Source organism: Necator americanus, chromosome V (assembly GCF_031761385.1).
Source record: "Necator americanus strain Aroian chromosome V, whole genome shotgun sequence".
Taxonomy (NCBI): Eukaryota; Metazoa; Nematoda; class Chromadorea; order Rhabditida; family Ancylostomatidae; genus Necator; species Necator americanus.
In genome coordinates, this window is record NC_087375.1 from 1,023,366 (window position 1) to 1,044,411 (window position 21,046).

Below are 21,046 nucleotides of genomic sequence, written 5' to 3' on the forward strand. Positions count from 1 at the left end.
TAGAACAGAAAGAAGTCATCGTTGAGGAACGAGAAGGCGAAGCCACTATTACAGTCGAGATAGAGTTGAGAAGACAAGAGGAAGCGTCCGGTCTCGAGATCGACCTTCTGGTCAACGCCTACGACAGTGGCACCACCACCGCTGCGTCCGCTCCGAAGAAGAAAATAACCGTGGAAAGGAAAGAGAAACCTGAAGATGAGAAGGTTCCAGCTACCGAGACACTCCCAGAGAAGGTCGAAGAAATCGCTGCTGAAAAGACTGAGCAGAAGGATGAAGCCGTTGTTGTGGCTCCAATCACTGCAGCGGAAAAGACCGAACAAGAAGTGGATGCTGTGGCAGAAGAGAAGAAACCAGCAGAAATAGAGAAGGTTCCTGTTTCCGAGACAGTCCCAGAGAAGGTCGAAGAAATCGCGGTTGAAAAGACTGAACAGAAAGATGAAGCCGTTGTTGTGGCTCCAATCACTGCAGCGGAAAAGACCGAACAAGAAGTGGATGCTGTGGCAGAAGAGAAGAAACGGAAGGGGTTCCGCTTCGACCGAACAAGAAGTGGATGCTGTGGCAGAAGAGAAGAAACCAGCAGAAATAGAGAAGGTTCCAGCTACCGAGACAGTCCCAGAGAAGGTCGAAGAAATCGCTGTTGAAAAGACTGAACAGAAAGATGAAGCCGTTGTTGTGGCTCCAATCACTGCAGCGGAAAAGACCGAACAAGAAGTGGATGCTGTGGCAGAAGAGAAGAAACCAGCAGAAATAGAGAAGGTTCCTGTTTCCGAAACAGTCCCAGAGAAGGTCGAAGAAATCACCGTTGAAAAGACTGAGCAGAAGGATGAAGCCGTTGTTGTGGCTCCAATCTCTACTGCGGAAAAGACCGAACAAGAAGTGGATGCTGTGGCAGAAGAGAAGAAACTAGAAATAGTGGAAAAGCGAGGCGAGGAGTTGGTTGTAGAACAGAAAGAAGTCATCGTTGAGGAACGAGAAGGCGAAGCCACTATTACAGTCGAGATAGAGTTGAGAAGACAAGAGGAAGCGTCCGGTCTCGAGATCGACCTTCTGGTCAACGCCTACGACAGTGGCACCACCACCGCTGCGTCCGCTCCGAAGAAGAAAATAACCGTGGAAAGGAAAGAGAAACCTGAAGATGAGAAGGTTCCAGCTACCGAGACACTCCCAGAGAAGGTCGAAGAAATCGCTGCTGAAAAGACTGAGCAGAAGGATGAAGCCGTTGTTGTGGCTCCAATCACTGCAGCGGAAAAGACCGAACAAGAAGTGGATGCTGTGGCAGAAGAGAAGAAACCAGCAGAAATAGAGAAGGTTCCTGTTTCCGAAACAGTCCCAGAGAAGGTCGAAGAAATCACCGTTGAAAAGACTGAGCAGAAGGATGAAGCCGTTGTTGTGGCTCCAATCACTGCAGCGGAAAAGACCGAACAAGAAGTGGATGCTGTGGCAGAAGAGAAGAAACCAGAAATAGTGGAAAAGCGAGGCGAGGAGTTGGTTGTAGAACAGAAAGAAGTCATCGTTGAGGAACGAGAAGGCGAAGCCACTATTACAGTCGAGATAGAGTTGAGAAGACAAGAGGAAGCGTCCGGTCTCGAGATCGACCTTCTGGTCAACGCCTACGACAGTGGCACCACCACCGCCTCCGGCTGCACCGAAGAAGAGAATTAACCGAGGAAAGGAAAGAGAAACCTGAAGATGAGAAGGTTCCAGCTACCGAGACTCCTCCCAGCAGAAGGTCGAAGAAATCGCTGCTGAAAAGACTGAGCAGAAGGATGAAGCCGTTGTTGTGGCTCCAATCACTGCAGCGGAAAAGACCGAACAAGAAGTGGATGCTGTGGCAGAAGAGAAGAAACCAGCAGAAATAGAGAAGGTTCCTTCCTGTTTCCGAGCAGTCCCAGAGAAGGTCGAAGAAATCGCTGTTGAAAAGAACAGAGAAGATGAAGCCGTTGTTGTGGCTCCAATCCCTGCAGCGGAAAAGACCGAACAAGAAGTGGATGCTGTGGCAGAAGAGAAGAAACCAGCAGAAATAGAGAGTTCCTTCCGAGACAGTCCCAGAGAAGGTCGAAGAAATCGCCTGTTGAAAAGACTGAACAGAAAGATGAAGCCGTTGTTGTGGCTCCAATCACTGCAGCGGAAAAGACCGAACAAGAAGTGGATGCTGTGGCAGAAGAGAAGAAACCAGCAGAAATAGAGAAGGTTCCTGTTTCCGAGACAGTCCCAGAGAAGGTCGAAGAAATCACCGTTGAAAAGACTGAGCAGAAGGATGAAGCCGTTGTTGTGGCTCCAATCTCTACTGCGGAAAAGACCGAACAAGAAGTGTGCGGATGCTGTGGCAGAAGAGAAGAAACCAGAAATAGTGGAAAAGCGAGGCGAGGGTTGGTTGTAGAACAGAAAGAAGTCATCGTTGAGGAACGAGAAGGCGAAGCCACTATTACAGTCGAGATAGAGTTGAGAAGACAAGAGGAAGCGTCCGGTCTCGAGATCGACCTTCTGGTCAACGCCTACGACAGTGGCACCACCACCGCTCCGTCCGCACCGAAGAAGAGAATAACCGAGGAAAGGAAAGAGAAACCTGAAGATGAGAAGGTTCCAGCTACCGAGACACTCCCAGAGAAGGTCGAAGAAATCGCTGCTGAAAAGACTGAGCAGAAGGATGAAGCCGTTGTTGTGGCTCCAATCACTGCAGCGGAAAAGACCGAACAAGAAGTGGATGCTGTGGCAGAAGAGAAGAAACCAGCAGAAATAGAGAAGGTTCCTGTTTCCGAGACAGTCCCAGAGAAGGTCGAAGAAATCGCTGTTGAAAAGACTGAGCAGAAGGATGAAGCCGTTGTTGTGGCTCCAATCTCTACTGCGGAAAAGACCGAACAAGAAGTGGATGCTGTGGCAGAAGAGAAGAAACCAGAAATAGTGGAAAAGCGAGGCGAGGAGTTGGTTGTAGAACAGAAAGAAGTCATCGTTGAGGAACGAGAAGGCGAAGCCACTATTACAGTCGAGATAGAGTTGAGAAGACAAGAGGAAGCGTCCGGTCTCGAGATCGACCTTCTGGTCAACGCCTACGACAGTGGCACCACCACCGCTCCGTCTGCACCGAAGAAGAGAATAACCGAGGAAAGGAAAGAGAAACCTGAAGATGAGAAGGTTCCAGCTACCGAGACACTCCCAGACAAGGTCGAAGAAATCGCTGCTGAAAAGACTGAGCAGAAGGATGAAGCCGTTGTTGTGGCTCCAATCACTGCAGCGGAAAAGACCGAACAAGAAGTGGATGCTGTGGCAGAAGAGAAGAAACCAGCAGAAATAGAGAAGGTTCCTGTTTCCGAGACAGTCCCAGAGAAGGTCGAAGAAATCGCTGTTGAAAAGACTGAACAGAAAGATGAAGCCGTTGTTGTGGCTCCAATCACTGCAGCGGAAAAGACCGAACAAGAAGTGGATGCTGTGGCAGAAGAGAAGAAACCAGCAGAAATAGAGAAGGTTCCAGCTACCGAGACAGTCCCAGAGAAGGTCGAAGAAATCACCGTTGAAAAGACTGAGCAGAAGGATGAAGCCGTTGTTGTGGCTCCAATCACTAGCAGCGGAAAAGACCGAACAAGAAGTGGATGCTGTGGCAGAAGAGAAGAAACTAGAAATAGGGAAAAGGAGGCGAGGGTTGGTTGTAGAACGAAAGAAGCCATCGTTGAGGAGCGAGAAGGCGAAGCCCTATTACAGTCGAGATAGAGTTGAGAAGACAAGAGGAAGCCGGTCTCGAGATCGACCTTCTGGTCAACGCCTACGAAGTGGCACCACCACCGCTGCGTCCGCTCCGAAGAAGAAATAACCGTGGAAAGGAAAGAGAAACCTGAAGATGAGAAGGTTCCAGCTACCGAGACACTCCCAGAGAAGTGAAGAATCGCTGCTGAAAAGACTGAGCAGAAGGATGAAGCCGTTGTTGTGGCTCCAATCACTGCAGCGGAAAAGACCGAACAAGAAGTGGATGCTGTGGCAGAAGAGAAGAAACCAGCAGAAATAGAGAAGGTTCCTGTTTCCGAGAAGTCCCAGAGAAGGTCGAAGAAATCGCTGTTGAAAAGACTGAACAGAAAGATGAAGCCGTTGTTGTGGCTCCAATCACTGCAGCGGAAAAGACCGAACAAGAAGTGGATGCTGTGGCAGAAGAGAAGAAACCAGCAGAAATGAGGTTCCAGCTACCGGCGTCCAGAGAAGGTCGAAGAAATCACCGTCGAAAAGATGGCAGAGGATGAGCCGTTGTTTGGCTCCAATCACTGCAGCGGAAAAGACCGAACAAGAAGTGGATGCTGTGGCAGAAGAAGCAGAAATAGAGAAGGTTCCAGCTACCGAGACAGTCCCAGAGAAGGTCGAAGAAATCACCGTTGAAAAGACTGAGCAGAAGGATGAAGCCGTTGTTGTGGCTCCAATCTCTACTGCGGAAAAGACCGAACAAGAAGTGGATGCTGTGGCAGAAGAGAAGAAACTAGAAATAGTGGAAAAGCGAGGCGAGGAGTTGGTTGTAGAACAGAAAGAAGCCATCGTTGAGGAGCGAGAAGGCGAAGCCACTATTACAGTCGAGATAGAGTTGAGAAGACAAGAGGAAGCGTCCGGTCTCGAGATCGACCTTCTGGTCAACGCCTACGACAGTGGCACCACCACCGCTGCGTCCGCTCCGAAGAAGAAAATAACCGTGGAAAGGAAAGAGAAACCTGAAGATGAGAAGGTTCCAGCTACCGAGACACTCCCAGAGAAGGTCGAAGAAATCGCTGCTGAAAAGACTGAGCAGAAGGATGAAGCCGTTGTTGTGGCTCCAATCACTGCAGCGGAAAAGACCGAACAAGAAGTGGATGCTGTGGCAGAAGAGAAGAAACCAGCAGAAATAGAGAAGGTTCCTGTTTCCGAGACACTCCCAGAGAAGGTCGAAGAAATCACTGTTGAAAAGACTGAGCAGAAGGATGAAGCCATTGTTGTGGCTCCAATCTCTACTGCGGAAAAGACCGAACAAGAAGTGGATGCTGTGGCAGAAGAGAAGAAACCAGAAATAGTGGAAAAGCGAGGCGAGGAGTTGGTTGTAGAACAGAAAGAAGCCATCGTTGAGGAGCGAGAAGGCGAAGCCACTATTACAGTCGAGATAGAGTTGAGAAGACAAGAGGAAGCGTCCGGTCTCGAGATCGACCTTCTGGTCAACGCCTACGACAGTGGCACCACCACCGCTCCGTCTGCACCGAAGAAGAGAATAACCGAGGAAAGGAAAGAGAAACCCGAAGATGAGAAGGTTCCAGCTACCGAGACACTCCCAGAGAAGGTCGAAGAAATCGCTGCTGAAAAGACTGAGCAGAAGGATGAAGCCGTTGTTGTGGCTCCAATCACTGCAGCGGAAAAGACCGAACAAGAAGTGGATGCTGTGGCAGAAGAGAAGAAACCAGCACAAATAGAGAAGGTTCCTGTTTCCGAAACAGTCCCAGAGAAGGTCGAAGAAATCACCGTTGAAAAGACTGAGCAGAAGGATGAAGCCGTTGTTGTGGCTCCAATCTCTACTGCGGAAAAGACCGAACAAGAAGTGGATGCTGTGGCAGAAGAGAAGAAACTGAAAATAGTGGAAAAGCGAGGCGAGGAGTTGGTTGTAGAACAGAAAGAAGTCATCGTTGAGGAACGAGAAGGCGAAGCCACTATTACAGTCGAGATAGAGTTGAGAAGACAAGAGGAAGCGTCCGGTCTCGAGATCGACCTTCTGGTCAACGCCTACGACAGTGGCACCACCACCGCTGCGTCCGCTCCGAAGAAGAAAATAACCGTGGAAAGGAAAGAGAAACCTGAAGATGAGAAGGTTCCAGCTACCGAGACACTCCCAGAGAAGGTCGAAGAAATCGCTGCTGAAAAGACTGAGCAGAAGGATGAAGCCGTTGTTGTGGCTCCAATCACTGCAGCGGAAAAGACCGAACAAGAAGTGGATGCTGTGGCAGAAGAGAAGAAACCAGCAGAAATAGAGAAGGTTCCTGTTTCCGAGACAGTCCCAGAGAAGGTCGAAGAAATCGCGGTTGAAAAGACTGAACAGAAAGATGAAGCCGTTGTTGTGGCTCCAATCACTGCAGCGGAAAAGACCGAACAAGAAGTGGATGCTGTGGCAGAAGAGAAGAAACCAGCAGAAATAGAGAAGGTTCCTGTTTCCGAGACAGTCCCAGAGAAGGTCGAAGAAATCGCTGTTGAAAAGACTGAACAGAAAGATGAAGCCGTTGTTGTGGCTCCAATCACTGCAGCGGAAAAGACCGAACAAGAAGTGGATGCTGTGGCAGAAGAGAAGAAACCAGCAGAAATAGAGAAGGTTCCTGTTTCCGAAACAGTCCCAGAGAAGGTCGAAGAAATCACCGTTGAAAAGACTGAGCAGAAGGATGAAGCCGTTGTTGTGGCTCCAATCTCTACTGCGGAAAAGACCGAACAAGAAGTGGATGCTGTGGCAGAAGAGAAGAAACTAGAAATAGTGGAAAAGCGAGGCGAGGAGTTGGTTGTAGAACAGAAAGAAGTCATCGTTGAGGAACGAGAAGGCGAAGCCACTATTACAGTCGAGATAGAGTTGAGAAGACAAGAGGAAGCGTCCGGTCTCGAGATCGACCTTCTGGTCAACGCCTACGACAGTGGCACCACCACCGCTGCGTCCGCTCCGAAGAAGAAAATAACCGTGGAAAGGAAAGAGAAACCTGAAGATGAGAAGGTTCCAGCTACCGATACACTCCCAGAGAAGGTCGAAGAAATCGCTGCTGAAAAGACTGAGCAGAAGGATGAAGCCGTTGTTGTGGCTCCAATCACTGCAGCGGAAAAGACCGAACATGAAGTGGATGTTGTGGCAGAAGAGAAGAAACCAGAAATAGTGGAAAAGCGAGGCGAGGAGTTGGTTGTAGAACAGAAAGAAGTCATCGTTGAGGAACGAGAAGGCGAAGCCACTATTACAGTCGAGATAGAGTTGAGAAGACAAGAGGAAGCGTCCGGTCTCGAGATCGACCTTCTGGTCAACGCCTACGACAGTGGCACCACCACCGCTCCGTCTGCACCGAAGAAGAGAATAACCGAGGAATGGAAAGAGAAACCTGAAGATGAGAAGGTTCCAGCTACCGAGACACTCCCAGACAAGGTCGAAGAAATCGCTGCTGAAAAGACTGAGCAGAAGGATGAAGCCGTTGTTGTGGCTCCAATCACTGCAGCGGAAAAGACCGAACAAGAAGTGGATGCTGTGGCAGAAGAGAAGAAACCAGCAGAAATAGAGAAGGTTCCTGTTTCCGAGACAGTCCCAGAGAAGGTCGAAGAAATCGCTGTTGAAAAGACTGAACAGAAAGATGAAGCCGTTGTTGTGGCTCCAATCACTGCAGCGGAAAAGACCGAACAAGAAGTGGATGCTGTGGCAGAAGAGAAGAAACCAGCAGAAATAGAGAAGGTTCCAGCTACCGAGACAGTCCCAGAGAAGGTCGAAGAAATCGCTGTTGAAAAGACTGAGCAGAAGGATGAAGCCGTTGTTGTGGCTCCAATCACTGCAGCGGAAAAGACCGAACAAGAAGTGGATGCTGTGGCAGAAGAGAAGAAACCAGCAGAAATAGAGAAGGTTCCAGCTACCGAGACAGTCCCAGAGAAGGTCGAAGAAATCACCGTTGAAAAGACTGAGCAGAAGGATGAAGCCGTTGTTGTGGCTCCAATCTCTACTGCGGAAAAGACCGAACAAGAAGTGGATGCTGTGGCAGAAGAGAAGAAACTAGAAATAGTGGAAAAGCGAGGCGAGGAGTTGGTTGTAGAACAGAAAGAAGTCATCGTTGAGGAACGAGAAGGCGAAGCCACTATTACAGTCGAGATAGAGTTGAGAAGACAAGAGGAAGCGTCCGGTCTCGAGATCGCCTTCTGGTCAACGCGACGAAAGAGAAAATAACCGTGGAAAGGAAAGAGAAACTGAAGATGAAGGAAGGTTGAAAACGAAGATGAAGGTCAGCTACCGAGACACTCCAGAGAAGGTCGAAGAATCGCTGCTGAAAAGACTGAGCAGAAGGATGAAGCCGTTGTTGTGGCTCCAATCACTGCAGCGGAAAAGACCGAACAAGAAGTGGATGCTGTGGCAGAAGAGAAGAAACCAGCAGAAATAGAGAAGGTTCCTGTTTCCGAAACAGTCCCAGAGAAGGTCGAAGAAATCACCGTTGAAAAGACTGAGCAGAAGGATGAAGCCGTTGTTGTGGCTCCAATCTCTACTGCGGAAAAGACCGAACAAGAAGTGGATGCTGTGGCAGAAGAAGAAGAACCTAGAAATAGTGGAAAAGCGAGGCGAGGAGTTGGTTGTAGAACAGAAAGAAGTCATCGTTGAGGAACGAGAAGGCGAAGCCACTATTACAGTCGAGATAGAGTTGAGAAGACAAGAGGAAGCGTCCGGTCTCGAGATCGACCTTCTGGTCAACGCCTACGACAGTGGCACCACCACCCGCTGCGTCCGCTCCGAAGAAGAAAATAACCGTGGAAAGGAAAGAGAAACCTGAAGATGAGAAGGTTCCAGCTACCGAGACACTCCCAGAGAAGGTCGAAGAAATCGCTGCTGAAAAGACTGAGCAGAAGGATGAAGCCGTTGTTGTGGCTCCAATCACTGCAGCGGAAAAGACCGAACAAGAAGTGGATGCTGTGGCAGAAGAGAAGAAACCAGCAGAAATAGAGAAGTTTTTTGAGACAGTCCCAGAGAAGGTCGAAGAAATCGGGTTGAAAGACTGAACAGAAGATGAAGCGTTGTTGTGGCTCCAATCACTGCAGGGAAAAGACCGAAGTATGCTGTGGCAGAAGAGAAACCAGCAGAAATGGAGAAGGTTCCTTTTCCGAGACATCCAGAGAAGGTCGAAGAAATCGCTGTTGAAAAGACTGGCAGAAGGATGAAGCCGTTGTTGTGGCTCCAATCACTGCAGCGGAAAAGACCGAACAAGAAGTGGATGCTGTGGCAGAAGAGAAGAAACCAGCAGAAATAGAGAAGGTTCCTGTTTCCGAGACAGTCCCAGAGAAGGTCGAAGAAATCGCTGTTGAAAAGACTGAGCAGAAGGATGAAGCCGTTGTTGTGGCTCCAATCACTGCAGCGGAAAAGACCGAACAAGAAGTGGATGCTGTGGCAGAAGAGAAGAAACCAGCAGAAATAGAGAAGGTTCCTGATACCGAGACAGTCCCAGAGAAGGTCGAAGAAATCACCGTTGAAAAGACTGAGCAGAAGGATGAAGCCGTTGTTGTGGCTCCAATCACTACTGCGGAAAAGACCGAACAAGAAGTGGATGCTGTGGCAGAAGAGAAGAAACCAGCAGAAATAGGAGAAGGTTCCTAGCTAGAAAGACATCCCAGAGAAGGTCGAAGAAATCGCTGTTGAAAAGACTGAGCAGAAGGATGAAGCCGTTGTTGTGGCTCCAATCACTGCAGCGGAAAAGACCGAACAAGAAGTGGATGCTGTGGCAGAAGAGAAGAAACCAGCAGAAATAGAGAAGGTTCCTGTTTTCGAACAGTCCGAGAAGAGGTCGAAGAAATCGCTGTTGAAAAGACTGAACAGGAAGAGTGAAGCCGTTGTTGGTGGCTCCAATCACTGCAGCGGAAAAGACCGAACAAGAAGTGGATGCTGTGGCAGAAGAGAAGAAACCAGCAGAAATAGAGAAGGTTCCTGTTTCCGAAACAGTCCCAGAGAAGGTCGAAGAAATCACCGTTGAAAAGACTGAGCAGAAGGATGAAGCCATTGTTGTGCTCCATCTTACTGCGGAAAAGACCGAGAAGTGGTGCTTGCAGAAGAGAAGAAACCAGAAATAGTGGAAAAGCGAGGCGAGGAGTTGGTTGTAGAACAGAAAGAAGTCATCGTTGAGGAACGAGAAGGCGAAGCCACTATTACAGTCGAGATAGAGTTGAGAAGACAAGAGGAAGCGTCCGGTCTCGAGATCGACCTTCTGGTCAACGCCTACGACAGTGGCACCACCGCTCCCTCCGCTCCGAAGAAGAAAATAACCGAGGAAAGAAAAGAGAAACCTGAGGATGAGAAGGTCCCAGTGAAGGACGAAGAAGAAATGGAAGAGGAGGATAAAGACAAGGAAGAGAAGCCGAAAGAGGAGGTTAAACCTGAGGAAGAGGACAAGAAGAAGAAGGAAGAGAAGCCTAAGGAAGAGGTCAAGCCGAAGGAAGAGTTGAAACCTAAGGAAGAGAAGCCGAAAGAGGAAGTCGTGACGAAGATCTCTGAAGAGGCAGTTACGACTGACGTGGAGCTTGTGAAGCAGGAAGCACACTCTGGACTAGAGATTGACCTGATAACCATTGTTTTTGATAACCTAAGTTCTTCGCTAATTCGTACTCAAAAGAGGAAAGAAAAGGAAAAAGTAAAGCCAAAAGATGACGATAAAGAGCTGATGCCTAAAGAAGAAGAGAAGAAGGAAGAGGACAAGAAGAAGAAGGAAGAGGACAAGAAGAAGAAGGAAGAGGACAAGAAGAAGAAGGAAGAGAAGCCTAAGGAAGAAGTCAAGCCGAAGGAAGAAGTGAAACCGGAGGAAGAGAAGCCGAAAGAGGAGGTTAAACCTAAGGAAGAGGACAAGAAGAAGAAGAAGGAAGAGAAGCCTAAAGAAGAAGTCAAGCCGAAGGAAGAGGACAAGAAGAAGAAGGAAGAGAAGCCTAAGGAAGAAGTGAAACCTGAAGAAGAGAAGCCGAAAGAGGAGGTTAAACCAAAGGAAGAGAAGCCGAAAGAGGAAGTTAAACCTAAGGAAGAGGACAAGAAGAAGAAGAAGAAGGAAGAGAAGCCTAAGGAAGAGGAAGAAGTCAAGCCGAAGGAAGAGGTGAAACCTAGGAAGAAGAAGAAGAAGGAAGAGGTTAAACCTAAGGAAGAAGCAAGCCGAAGGAGGAAGTTAAAAAGCAGAAGGAAGGCCAGAAGAAGAAGGAAGAGAAACCTAAGGAAGAGGACAAGAAGAAGAAGAAGGAAGAGAAGCCTAAGGAAGAAGTCAAGCCAAAGGAAGAGTTGATACCTAAGGAAGAGAAGCCGAAAGAGGAAGTCGTGACGAAGATCTCTGAAGAGGCAGTTACGACTGACGTGGAGCTTGTGAAGCAGGAAGCACACTCTGGACTAGAGATTGACCTGATAACCATTGTTTTTGATAACCTAAGTTCTTCGCTAATTCGTACTCAAAAGAGGAAAAAAAAAAAAAAAAAAAAAAAAAAAAAAAAAAAAAAAAAAATAATTTAAAAAAAAAGAAGGAAGAAGAGGACAAGAAGAAGAAGGAAGGTCAAGAGAAGAAGGAAGAGAAAAGGAAGAAGTAAAGCCGAAGGAGAGAAGTCAAGCCGAAGGAAGAGTTGAAGCCGGAGGAAGAGAAGCGAAAGGGGGTTGAACCAAAGGAAGAGAAGCCGCCGAAAGGAGGAAGTTAAACCTAAGGAAGAGGACAAGAAGAAGGAAGGAAGTAGAAGAAGGCCTAAGAATAAGGAAGAAGTTAAACCTAAGGAAGAGAAGCCGAAAGAGGAGGTTAAACCAAAGGAAGAGAAGCCGAAAGAGGAAGTTAAACCTAAGGAAGAGGACAAGAAGAAGAAGGAAGAGAAGCCTAAGGAAGAGGTCAAGCCGAAGGAAGAGTTGAAACCTAAGGAAGAGAAGCCGAAAGAGGAAGTCGTGACGAAGATCTCTGAAGAGGCAGTTACGACTGACGTGGAGCTTGTGAAGCAGGAAGCACACTCTGGACTAGAGATTGACCTGATAACCATTGTTTTTGATAACCTAAGTTCTTCGCTAATTCGTACTCAAAAGAGGAAAGAAAAGGAAAAAGTAAAGCCAAAAGATGACGATAAAGAGCTGATGCCTAAAGAAGAAGAGAAGAAGGAAGAGGACAAGAAGAAGAAGGAAGAGAAGCCTAAGGAAGAAGTCAAGCCGAAGGAAGAAGTCAAGCCGAAGGAAGAGTTGAAACCTGAGGAAGAGAAGCCGAAAGAGGAGGTTAAACCGAAGGAAGAGAAGCCGAAAGAGGAGGTTAAACCGAAGGAAGAGGACAAGAAGAAGAAGGAAGAGAAGCCGAAAGAGGAGGTTAAACCAAAGGAAGAGAAGCCGAAAGAGGAGGTTAAACCTAAGGAAGAGAAGCCGAAAGAGGAGGTTAAACCTAAGGAAGAGGACAAGAAGAAGAAGGAAGAGAAGCCTAAGGAAGAGGACAAGAAGAAGAAGGAAGAGAAGCCTAAGGAAGAGGACAAGAAGAAGAAGGAAGAGAAGCCGAAAGAGGAGGTCGTGACGAAGATCTCTGAAGAGGCAGTTAAAACTGACGTGGAGCTTGTGAAGAGGAAGCACACTCTGGACTAGAGATTGACCTGATAACCATTGTTTTTGATAACCTAAGTTCTTCGCTAATTCGTACTCAAAAGAGGAGAGAAGAAGGAAGAGAAAAAGTAAAGCCAAAAGATGACGATAAAGAGCTGATGCCTAAAGAAGAAGAGAAGAAGGAAGAGGACAAGAAGAAGAAGGAAGAGAAGCCTAAGGAAGAAGTCAAGCCGAAGGAAGAAGTCAAGCCGAAGGAAGAGTTGAAACCTGAGGAAGAGAAGCCGAAAGAGGAGGTTAAACCAAAGGAAGAGAAGCCGAAAGAGGAAGTTAAACCGAAGGAAGAGGACAAGAAGAAGAAGGAAGAGAAGCCTAAGGAAGAAGTCAAGCCGAAGGAAGAGTTGAAACCTAAGGAAGAGAAGCCGAAAGAGGAGGTTAAACCTAAGGAAGAGGACAAGAAGAAGAAGAAGGAAGAGAAGAGGAAGAATGATAGCCTAAGTAAGTAAGAAGGAAGAGAAGGAAGCCTAAGGAAGAAGAAGACAAAGAGGAGGAGCCAAAGAAGAGGAAGAAGAAGGAGGAAGGAAGCCTAAGGAAGAAGAAGGAAGGAAGAAGTCAAGCCGAAGGAAGAGTTGAAAGGAGAGTAAGCCGAAGGAAGGTTGAAACCTAAGGAAGAGAAGCCGAAAGAGGAGGTTAAACCTAAGGAAGAAGGACAAGAAGAAGAAAGAAGGAAAGAGAAGCCTAAGGAAGAAGTTAAACCTAAGGAAGAGAAGCCGAAAGGAGGAGTTAAACCTAAAGGAAAGAGAGGGAAGAAGAGGAAAGAGGAAGTTAAACCTAAGGAAGAGAAGGAAGAGGCCAAGAAGAAGAAGAAGGAAGAGAAGGCCTAAGGAAGAGGTCAAGCCGAAGGAAGAGTTGAAACCTAAGGAAGAGAAGCCGAAAGAGGAAGTCGTGACGAAGATCTCTGAAGAGGCAGTTACGACTGACGTGGAGCTTGTGAAGCAGGAAGCACACTCTGGACTAGAGATTGACCTGATAACCATTGTTTTTGATAACCTAAGTTCTTCGCTAATTCGTACTCAAAAGAGGAAAGAAAAGGAAAAAGTAAAGCCAAAAGATGACGATAAAGAGCTGATGCCTAAAGAAGAAGAGAAGAAGGAAGAGGACAAGAAGAAGAAGGAAGAGAAGCCTAAGGAAGAAGTGAAACCTAAGGAAGAGAAGCCGAAAGAGGAGGTTAAACCAAAGGAAGAGAAGCCGAAAGAGGAGGTTAAACCTAAGGAAGAGAACAAGAAGAAGAAGGAAGAGAAGCCTAGAAGGAAGAAGTGAAGCCGAAGAGAGGAGTTGAAACCTAAGGAAGAGAAGCCGAAAGAGGAGGTTAAACCGAAGACTGAAGAGGAGAAGTACGAAAGAGAAGTTGAAGCAGGAAGAAGTCTGGAAAGAGGAAGATAACCTGAAGGAAGAGAAGCCGAAAGAGGAGTATCAAAAGAGGAAAGAAAAGGAAAGAGGAGGTTAAACCAAAGGAAAAGAAGCCCAAAGAGGAAGTTAAACCGAAGGAAGAGGACAAGAAGAAGAAGGAAGGAGAAGCCTAAGGAAGAAGAAGAGTTGAAACCTAAGGAAGAGAAGCCGAAAGAGGAGGTTAAACCAAAGGAAGAGAAGCCGAAAGAGGAAGTTAAACCTAAGGAAGAGGACAAGAAGAAGAAGGAGAAGGAAGGAAGAGAAGCCTAAGGAAGAGAGGTCAAGCCGAAGGAAGAGTTGAAACCTGAGGAAGAGAAGCCGAAAGGAGGAAGTCGTGAAGAAGAAGCCTAAGAAGAGGAAGTTCCGACGGACGAGGAGAATAAGAAGAAGGAAGCAAACTCTAAGGACTAGAGAGTGACCTAAACAATGTGTTTATGAGAAGCCAAAGTATTAATTACTAAGGAAGAAGAAGCGAAAGAAGAAGTGAAAGAGGAAAGCCAAGGAAGAGACGAAGAGAGAGTTGATGCCTAAAGAAGAAGAGAAGCAGAAGAGAGGAAGTAAAAGGAAGAGGACAGAAGAAGAAGAAGGAAGAGAAGCCTAAGGAAGAAGTGAAACCTAAGGAAGAAGCGAAAGAGGAGGTTAAACCAAAGGAAGAGAAGCCGAAAGAGGAAGTTAAACCTAAGGAAGAGGACAAGAAGAAGAAGGAAGAGAAGCCTAAGGAAGAAGTCAAGCCGAAGGAAGAGTTGAAACCTGAGGAAGAGAAGCCGAAAGAGGAGGTTAAACCAAAGGAAGAGAAGCCGAAAGAGGAAGTCGTGACGAAGATCTCTGAAGAGGCAGTTACGACTGACGTGGAGCTTGTGAAGCAGGAAGCACACTCTGGACTAGAGATTCCCTCTAACATTGTTTTTGATAACCTAAGTTCTTCGCTAATTCGTACTCAAAAGAGGAAAGAAAAGGAAAAAGTAAAGCCAAAAGATGACGATAAAGAGCTGATGCCTAAAGAAGAAGAGAAGAAGGAAGAGGACAAGAAGAAGAAGGAAGAGAAGCCTAAGGAAGAAGTGAAACCTAAGGAAGAGAAGCCGAAAGAGGAGGTTGAAACCAAGGAAGAGAAGCCGAAAGAGGAGGTTAAACCGAAGGAAGAGGACAAGAAGAAGAGAAGAAGGAAGAGAAGCCGAAGGAAGAAGTCAAGCCGAAGGAAGAGTTGAAACCTGAGGAAGAGAAGCCTAAGGAAGAGTTGAAACCTGAGGAAGAGAAGCCGAAAGAGGAGGTTAAACCAAAGGAAGAGGACAAGAAGAAGAAGGAAGAGAAGCCTAAGGAAGAAGTGAAACCAGATGAGGAGGACAAAAAGAAGAAGAAGAAGGAAGAGAAGCCTAAGGAAGAAGGGAAGAAAGCCTGAAGGAAGAAGCCGAAAGAAGAGAAGAGAAGCCGAAAGGAAGAGGTGAAGCCGAAAGAGGAAGTAAGCCTAAGGAGGAGGAAGAAGAAAAGGAAGAGAAGGAAGAGGAAGCCTGAGGAAGGAGGGAAAAAAGGAAGAGAAGCCGAAAGAGGAGGTTAAACCAAAGGAAGAGAAGCCGAAAGAGGAAGTTAAACCTAAGGAAGAGGCGAAGAAGAAGAAGAAGGAAGAGAAGCCTAAGGAAGAAGAGTCAAGCCGAAGGAAGAGTTGAAACCTGAGGAAGAGAAGCCGAAAGAGGAGGTCGTAAACCAAAATCTCGGAAGAGGAAGTCCGATAAGAGGAGGTTGTAAAGAAGGAAGGAAGAGGACAAGAAGAAGAAGGACTTGAGAAGCCTAAGGAAGAATTGAAACCTAAGTTTAATTGAATGAGAAGTGAAACAGAAAAGGAAGAGGAGTAAAGAGTAAAAAGGAAGAGAAGCCGAAAGAGGAAGTTAAACCTAAGGAAGAGGACAAGAAGAAGAAGGAAGAGAAGCCTAAAGAAGAAGTCAAGCCGAAGGAAGAAGTCAAGCCGAAGGAAGAGTTGAAACCTGAGGAAGAGAAGCCGAAAGAGGAGGTTAAACCAAAGGAAGAGAAGCCGAAAGAGGAAGTTAAACCTAAGGAAGAGGACAAGAAGAAGAAGGAAGAGAAGCCTAAGGAAGAAGTGAAACCTAAGGAAGAGAAGCCGAAAGAGGAGGTTAAACCAAAGGAAGAGAAGCCGAAAGAGGAAGTTAAACCTAAGGAAGAGGACAAGAAGAAGAAGAAGGAAGAGAAGCCTAAGGAAGAAGTCAAGCCGAAGGAAGAGTTGAAACCTGAGGAAGAGAAGCCGAAAGAGGAGGTTAAACCGAAGGAAGAGAAGCCGAAAGAGGAGGTTAAACCGAAGGAAGAGGACAAGAAGAAGAAGGAAGAGAAGCCGAAAGAGGAGGTTAAACCAAAGGAAGAGAAGCCGAAAGAGGAGGTTAAACCTAAGGAAGAGAAGCCGAAAGAGGAAGTTAAACCTAAGGAAGAGGACAAGAAGAAGAAGGAAGAGAAGCCTAAGGAAGAAGTGAAAACAGATGAGGAGGACAAAAAGAAGAAGAAGAAGGAAGAGAAGCCTAAGGAAGAAGTCAAGCCGAAGGAAGAAGTCAAGCCGAAGGAAGAGTTGAAACCTGAGGAAGAGAAGCCGAAAGAGGAGGTTAAACCGAAGGAAGAGGACAAGAAGAAGAAGGAAGAGAAGCCTAAGGAAGAAGTGAAACCTAAGGAAGAGTTGAAACCTGAGGAAGAGAAGCCGAAAGAGGAGGTTAAACCAAAGGAAGAGAAGCCGAAAGAGGAAGTTAAACCTAAGGAAGAGGACAAGAAGAAGAAGAAGAAGGAAGAGAAGCCTAAGGAAGAGGTCAAGCCGAAGGAAGAGTTGAAACCTGAGGAAGAGAAGCCGAAAGAGGAAGTCGTGACGAAGATCTCTGAAGAGGCAGTTACGACTGACGTGGAGCTTGTGAAGCAGGAAGCACACTCTGGACTAGAGATTGACCTGATAACCATTGTTTTTGATAACCTAAGTTCTTCGCTAATTCGTACTCAAAAGAGGAAAGAAAAGGAAAAAGTAAAGCCAAAAGATGACGATAAAGAGCTGATGCCTAAAGAAGAAGAGAAGAAGGAAGAGGACAAGAAGAAGAAGGAAGAGAAGCCTAAGGAAGAAGTGAAACCTAAGGAAGAGAAGCCGAAAGAGGAGGTTAAACCAAAGGAAGAGAAGCCGAAAGAGGAAGTTAAACCTAAGGAAGAGGACAAGAAGAAGAAGGAAGAGAAGCCTAAGGAAGAAGTCAAGCCAAAGGAAGAGTTGATACCTAAGGAAGAGAAGCCGAAAGAGGAGGTTAAACCTAAGGAAGAGGACAAGAAGAAGAAGAAGGAAGAGAAGCCTAAAGAAGAAGTCAAGCCAAAGGAAGAGTTGAAATGAAAGGGACGTTAAACCTAAGGAAGAGAAGCCGAAAGAGGAGGTTAAACCTAAGGAAGAGGACAAGAAGAAGAAGAAGGAAGAGAAGCCTAAAGAAGAAGTCAAGCCGAAGGAAGAGTTGAAACCTATGGAAGAGAAGCCGAAAGAGGAAGTCGTGACGAAGATCTCTGAAGAGGCAGTTACGACTGACGTGGAGCTTGTGATGCAGGAAGCACACTCTGGACTAGATATTGACCTGATAACCATTGTTTTTGATAACCTAAGTTCTTCGCTAATTCGTACTCAAAAGAGGAAAGAAAAGGAAAAAGTAAAGCCAAAAGATGACGATAAAGAGCTGATGCCTAAAGAAGAAGAGAAGAAGGAAGAGGACAAGAAGAAGAAGGAAGAGAAGCCTAAGGAAGAAGTCAAGCCGAAGGAAGAAGTCAAGCCGAAGGAAGAGTTGAAACCTGAAGAAGAGAAGCCGAAAGAGGAGGTTAAACCGAAGGAAGAGAAGCCGAAAGAGGAGGTTAAACCGAAGGAAGAGGACAAGAAGAAGAAGGAAGAGAAGCCGAAAGAGGAGGTTAAACCAAAGGAAGAGAAGCCGAAAGAGGAGGTTAAACCTAAGGAAGAGAAGCCGAAAGAGGAAGTTAAACCTAAGGAAGAGGACAAGAAGAAGAAGGAAGAGAAGCCTAAGGAAGAAGTGAAACCAGATGAGGAGGACGACAAGAAAGAAGAAGTAACCAGAAGGAAGAGAAGCCAAGGGAAAGAGGAAGTTAAGCCGAAGGAAGAGGTCAAGCCGAAGGAAGAGTTGAAACCTAAGGAAGAGAAGCCGAAAGAGGAGGCTAAAGAAGAAACCTAAGGAAGGAAAGAAGGAAGGGAAAGAAAGGAAGAGAAGCCTAAGGAGGAAGCCAAGGAGAGAAGCCGAAAGAGGAGGTTAAACCTAAGGAAGAGGACAAGAAGAAGAAGGAAGAGAAGCCTAAGGAGAAGAGAAGGAAGAGTTGAAACCTAAGGAAGAGAAGCCGAAAGAGGAAGAGGTTAAAGTCCTGAAGAGGAAGTACGAGACGTGGAGTTGTGAAGGAAGAACTTGGAAGAGAGACCTGATAAATTGTTTTGATAAAAGAATTGTAAGAAGAAGGAAGAGAACCAAGGAAGAAGTAAACCTGAGGAAGAGAAGAGGAAGAGGTTAAGAGAAAGAAGAGAAGTGAAACCTAAGGAAGAGTAAGCCGAAGGAGGAAGTGAAGCCGAAGGAAGGACGAAGAAGAAGGAAGGAAGAGGAAGCCAAGGAAGAGGTAAGGAGGAAGAAGGAAAGAAGCAAGGAAGAGGAAGTAAACCTAAGGAAGAGAAGCTCGAAAGAGGAAGTTAAACCTAAGGAAGAGGACAAGAAGAAGAAGGAAGAGAAGCCTAAGGAAGAAGAGGAGGCAAAGAAGAAGAAGAAGGAAGGAAGCCTAAGGAAGAAGTCAAGCCGAAGGAAGAAGTCAAGCCGAAGGAAGAGTTGAAACCTGAGGAAGAGAAGCCGAAAGAGGAGGTTAAACCAAAGGAAGAGAAGCCGAAAGAGGAAGTTAAACCTAAGGAAGAGGACAAGAGAAGAAGAAGGAAGAGAAGCCTAAGGAAGAAGTCAAGCCGAAGGAAGAAGTCGAAACCTAAGGAAGGAAGCCGAAGGAAGAGTTAAACCCAGGAAGAAGAAGGAAGAAACCTAAGGAAGAGAAGCCGAAAGGAAGAGGTTAAGCCGAAGAGGATCCAGGAAGAGCCAAGAAGAAGAAGGAAGAGAAGCCTAAGGAAGAAGTCAAGCCGAAGGAAGAAGTGAAGCCGAAGGAAGAGGTAAACCGAAGGAGGGGTGAAACCTAAGGAAGAGAAGCCGAAAGAGGAGGTTAAACCAAAGGAAGAGAAGCCGAAAGAGGAGGTTAAACCAAAGGAAGAGAAGCCGAAAGAGGAGGTTAAACCAAAGGAAGAGAAGCCGAAAGAGGAAGTTAAACCTAAGGAAGAGGACAAGAAGAAGAAGAAGGAGGAGAAGCCTAAGGAAGAAGTCAAGCCGAAGGAAGAAGTCAAGCCGAAGGAAGAGTGAGTTGAAACCAAGGAAGAGAAGCCGAAAGAAGGAAGTGAAGCCAAGGAAGAGAAGGAGAGAAGAGAGTAAACCGAAAGAAGAGGTTAAACCTAAGGAAGACAAGCCGAAAGAGGAGGTTAAACCAAAGGAAGAGAAGCCTAAAGAGGAGGTTAAAACAAGAAGGAAGAGGACAAGAAGAAGAAGGAAGAGAAGCCTAAGGAAGAAGTCAAGCCGAAGGAAGAGTTGAAACCTAAGGAAGAGAAGCCGAAAGAGGAGGTTAAACCGAAGGAAGAGAAGCCGAAAGAGGAAGTTAAACCTAAGGAAGAGGCAACAAGAAGAAGAAGGAAGAGAAGCCTAAGGAAGAAGTTAAGCCAAAGGAAGGAGAAGAAGTGAAACCTAAGGAAGAGAAGCCGAAAGAGGAGGTTAAACCTAAGGAAGGGGAGGAGAAGAAGAAGAAGGAAGAGAAGAGGAAGAGGTAAGCGAAGGAAGAGAAGGAAGGAAGAGAAGCCAAGGAAGAGGAGAAGAAGAGGAAGAGAAGCCGAAAGAGGAGGTTAAACCAAAGGAAGAGAAGCCGAAAGAGGAGGTTAAACCAAAGGAAGAGGACAAGAAGAAGAAGGAAGGAGAGAAGCCTAAGGAAGAAGTGAAGGGAAGCCCGAAGGAAGAGTTGAAAAAAAGGAGGAAGAGAAGCCGAAAGAGGAGGTTAAACCGAAGGAAGAGGACAAAAAGAAGAAGAAGGAAGAGAAACCTAAGGAAGAAGTCAAGCCAAAGGAAGAAGTCAAGCCGAAGGAAGAGTTGAAACCTGAGGAAGAGAAGCCGAAAGAGGAGGTTAAACCGAAGGAAGAGAAGCCGAAAGAAGAGATGAAACCTAAGGAAGAGGATAAGAAGAAGAAGAAGGAAGAGAAACCTAAGGAAGAAGTCAAGCCGAAGGAAGAGTTGAAACCTGAGGAAGAGAAGCCGAAAGAGGAGGAAGCCGAAGAAGGAAGAGGAAGGAAGAAGAGAAGCCGAAAGGAGAGGTGAAACAGAAAGAAGGAAGAGTAAGGAAAAAGAAGGAAGAGAAGCCGAAAGAAGAAGGTTAAACCTAAGGAAGAGTTGAAACCCAAAGAAGAGGAGGTTAAGCCAAAGGAAGGAAGTTAAAGAAGAAAGGAAGGAAGAGAAGCCGAAGGAAGAGGTAAGCCTAAGGAAGAGAAGCGAAGGAGGAGGTTAAACCAAAGAAGAGGAAGAAGAAGTAACCTAAGGAAGAAGAAGAGAAGAAGGAAGAGGACAAGAAGAAGAAGGAAGAAGGAAGGAGCCTAAGGAAGAAGTCAAGCCGAAGGAAGAAGTCAAGCCGAAGGAAGAGTTGAAACCTGAGGAAGAGAAGCCGAAAGAGGAGGTTAAACCAAAGGAAGAGGAAGAAGGAGGTTAAACCTAAGGAAGACAAGCCGAAAGAGGAGGTTAAAGCAAAGGAAGAGGACAAAAAGAAGAAGGAAGAGAAGCCTAAGGAAGAAGTGAAACCTAAAGAAGAGAAGCCGAAAGAGGAGGTTAAACCTAAGGAAGACAAGCCGAAAGAGGAGGTTAAACCAAAGGAAGAGGACAAAAAGAAGAAGAAGGAAGAGAAGCCTAAGGAAGAAGTCAAGCCGAAGGAAGAGTTGAAACCTAAGGAAGAGAAGCCGAAAGAGGAGGTTAAACCAAAGGAAGAGAAGCCGAAAGAGGAGGTTAAACCTAAGGAAGAGGACAAAAAGAAGAAGAAGGAAGAGAAGCCTAAGGAAGAAGTCAAGCCGAAGGAAGAAGTCAAGCCGAAGGAAGAGAAGCCGAAAGAGGAGGTTAAACCTAAGGAAGAGGACAAGAAGAAGAAGAAGGAAGAGAAGCCTAAGGAAGAAGTCAAGCCAAAGGAAGAGTTGATACCTAAGGAAGAGAAGCCGAAAGAGGAGGTTAAACCTAAGGAAGAGGACAAGAAGAAGAAGAAGGAAGAGAAGCCTAAAGAAGAAGAAGTCAAGCCAGAAGGAAGAGGTTGAAACCTAAGGAAGAGAAG

At 46.4% G+C, this 21,046-nt stretch overlaps 2 protein-coding genes across 5 annotated transcripts in view; both read left to right on the forward strand.

Moving 5' to 3' along the window:
- RB195_012619 (uncharacterized protein) overlaps window positions 1–12,262 on the forward strand; it is a gene marked incomplete at both ends in the record, with an annotated part of 63,981 nt that extends 51,719 nt beyond the window's left edge. The window contains 14 exons of one of the 2 annotated variants that reach the window (XM_064202074.1): window positions 27–546; window positions 599–1,602; window positions 1,724–1,984; window positions 2,050–3,636; window positions 3,892–4,002; window positions 4,065–4,188; window positions 4,254–7,857; window positions 7,915–8,279; window positions 8,354–8,676; window positions 8,855–9,287; window positions 9,388–9,618; window positions 9,745–10,805; window positions 10,865–11,080; window positions 11,363–12,262. In XM_064202074.1, coding sequence (XP_064057954.1) covers window positions 27–546; window positions 599–1,602; window positions 1,724–1,984; window positions 2,050–3,636; window positions 3,892–4,002; window positions 4,065–4,188; window positions 4,254–7,857; window positions 7,915–8,279; window positions 8,354–8,676; window positions 8,855–9,287; window positions 9,388–9,618; window positions 9,745–10,805; window positions 10,865–11,080; window positions 11,363–12,262 — 10,740 coding nt within the window. Of the gene's footprint in view, window positions 1–26; window positions 547–598; window positions 1,603–1,704; window positions 3,637–3,891; window positions 4,003–4,064; window positions 4,189–4,253; window positions 7,858–7,914; window positions 8,280–8,353; window positions 8,677–8,854; window positions 9,288–9,360; window positions 9,619–9,744; window positions 10,806–10,864; window positions 11,097–11,362 lie in introns of both variants that reach the window. The other variant, XM_064202072.1, reaches the window with a different exon arrangement.
- A 116-nt stretch (window positions 12,263–12,378) lies between these two features.
- The window catches only part of RB195_012620 (uncharacterized protein), a gene marked incomplete at both ends in the record, with an annotated part of 62,839 nt that continues 54,171 nt past the window's right edge, over window positions 12,379–21,046 (forward strand). For 2 of the 3 annotated variants that reach the window (XM_064202076.1, XM_064202077.1), the window contains 20 exons: window positions 12,379–12,719; window positions 12,919–13,533; window positions 13,598–13,687; window positions 13,765–13,879; window positions 14,200–14,790; window positions 14,856–14,987; window positions 15,181–15,305; window positions 15,497–16,994; window positions 17,041–17,787; window positions 18,118–18,215; window positions 18,408–18,661; window positions 18,724–18,815; window positions 18,877–19,055; window positions 19,105–19,207; window positions 19,270–19,427; window positions 19,477–19,678; window positions 19,714–20,051; window positions 20,155–20,206; window positions 20,274–20,356; window positions 20,420–21,024. In XM_064202076.1, the coding sequence (XP_064057957.1) occupies window positions 12,379–12,719; window positions 12,919–13,533; window positions 13,598–13,687; window positions 13,765–13,879; window positions 14,200–14,790; window positions 14,856–14,987; window positions 15,181–15,305; window positions 15,497–16,994; window positions 17,041–17,787; window positions 18,118–18,215; window positions 18,408–18,661; window positions 18,724–18,815; window positions 18,877–19,055; window positions 19,105–19,207; window positions 19,270–19,427; window positions 19,477–19,678; window positions 19,714–20,051; window positions 20,155–20,206; window positions 20,274–20,356; window positions 20,420–21,024 (6,418 nt within the window). Of the gene's footprint in view, window positions 12,720–12,885; window positions 13,534–13,597; window positions 13,688–13,764; window positions 13,880–14,199; window positions 14,791–14,855; window positions 14,988–15,180; window positions 15,306–15,496; window positions 16,995–17,040; window positions 17,788–18,117; window positions 18,216–18,407; window positions 18,662–18,723; window positions 18,816–18,876; window positions 19,056–19,104; window positions 19,208–19,269; window positions 20,052–20,154; window positions 20,207–20,273; window positions 20,357–20,419; window positions 21,025–21,046 lie in introns of all 3 variants that reach the window. The other variant, XM_064202075.1, reaches the window with a different exon arrangement.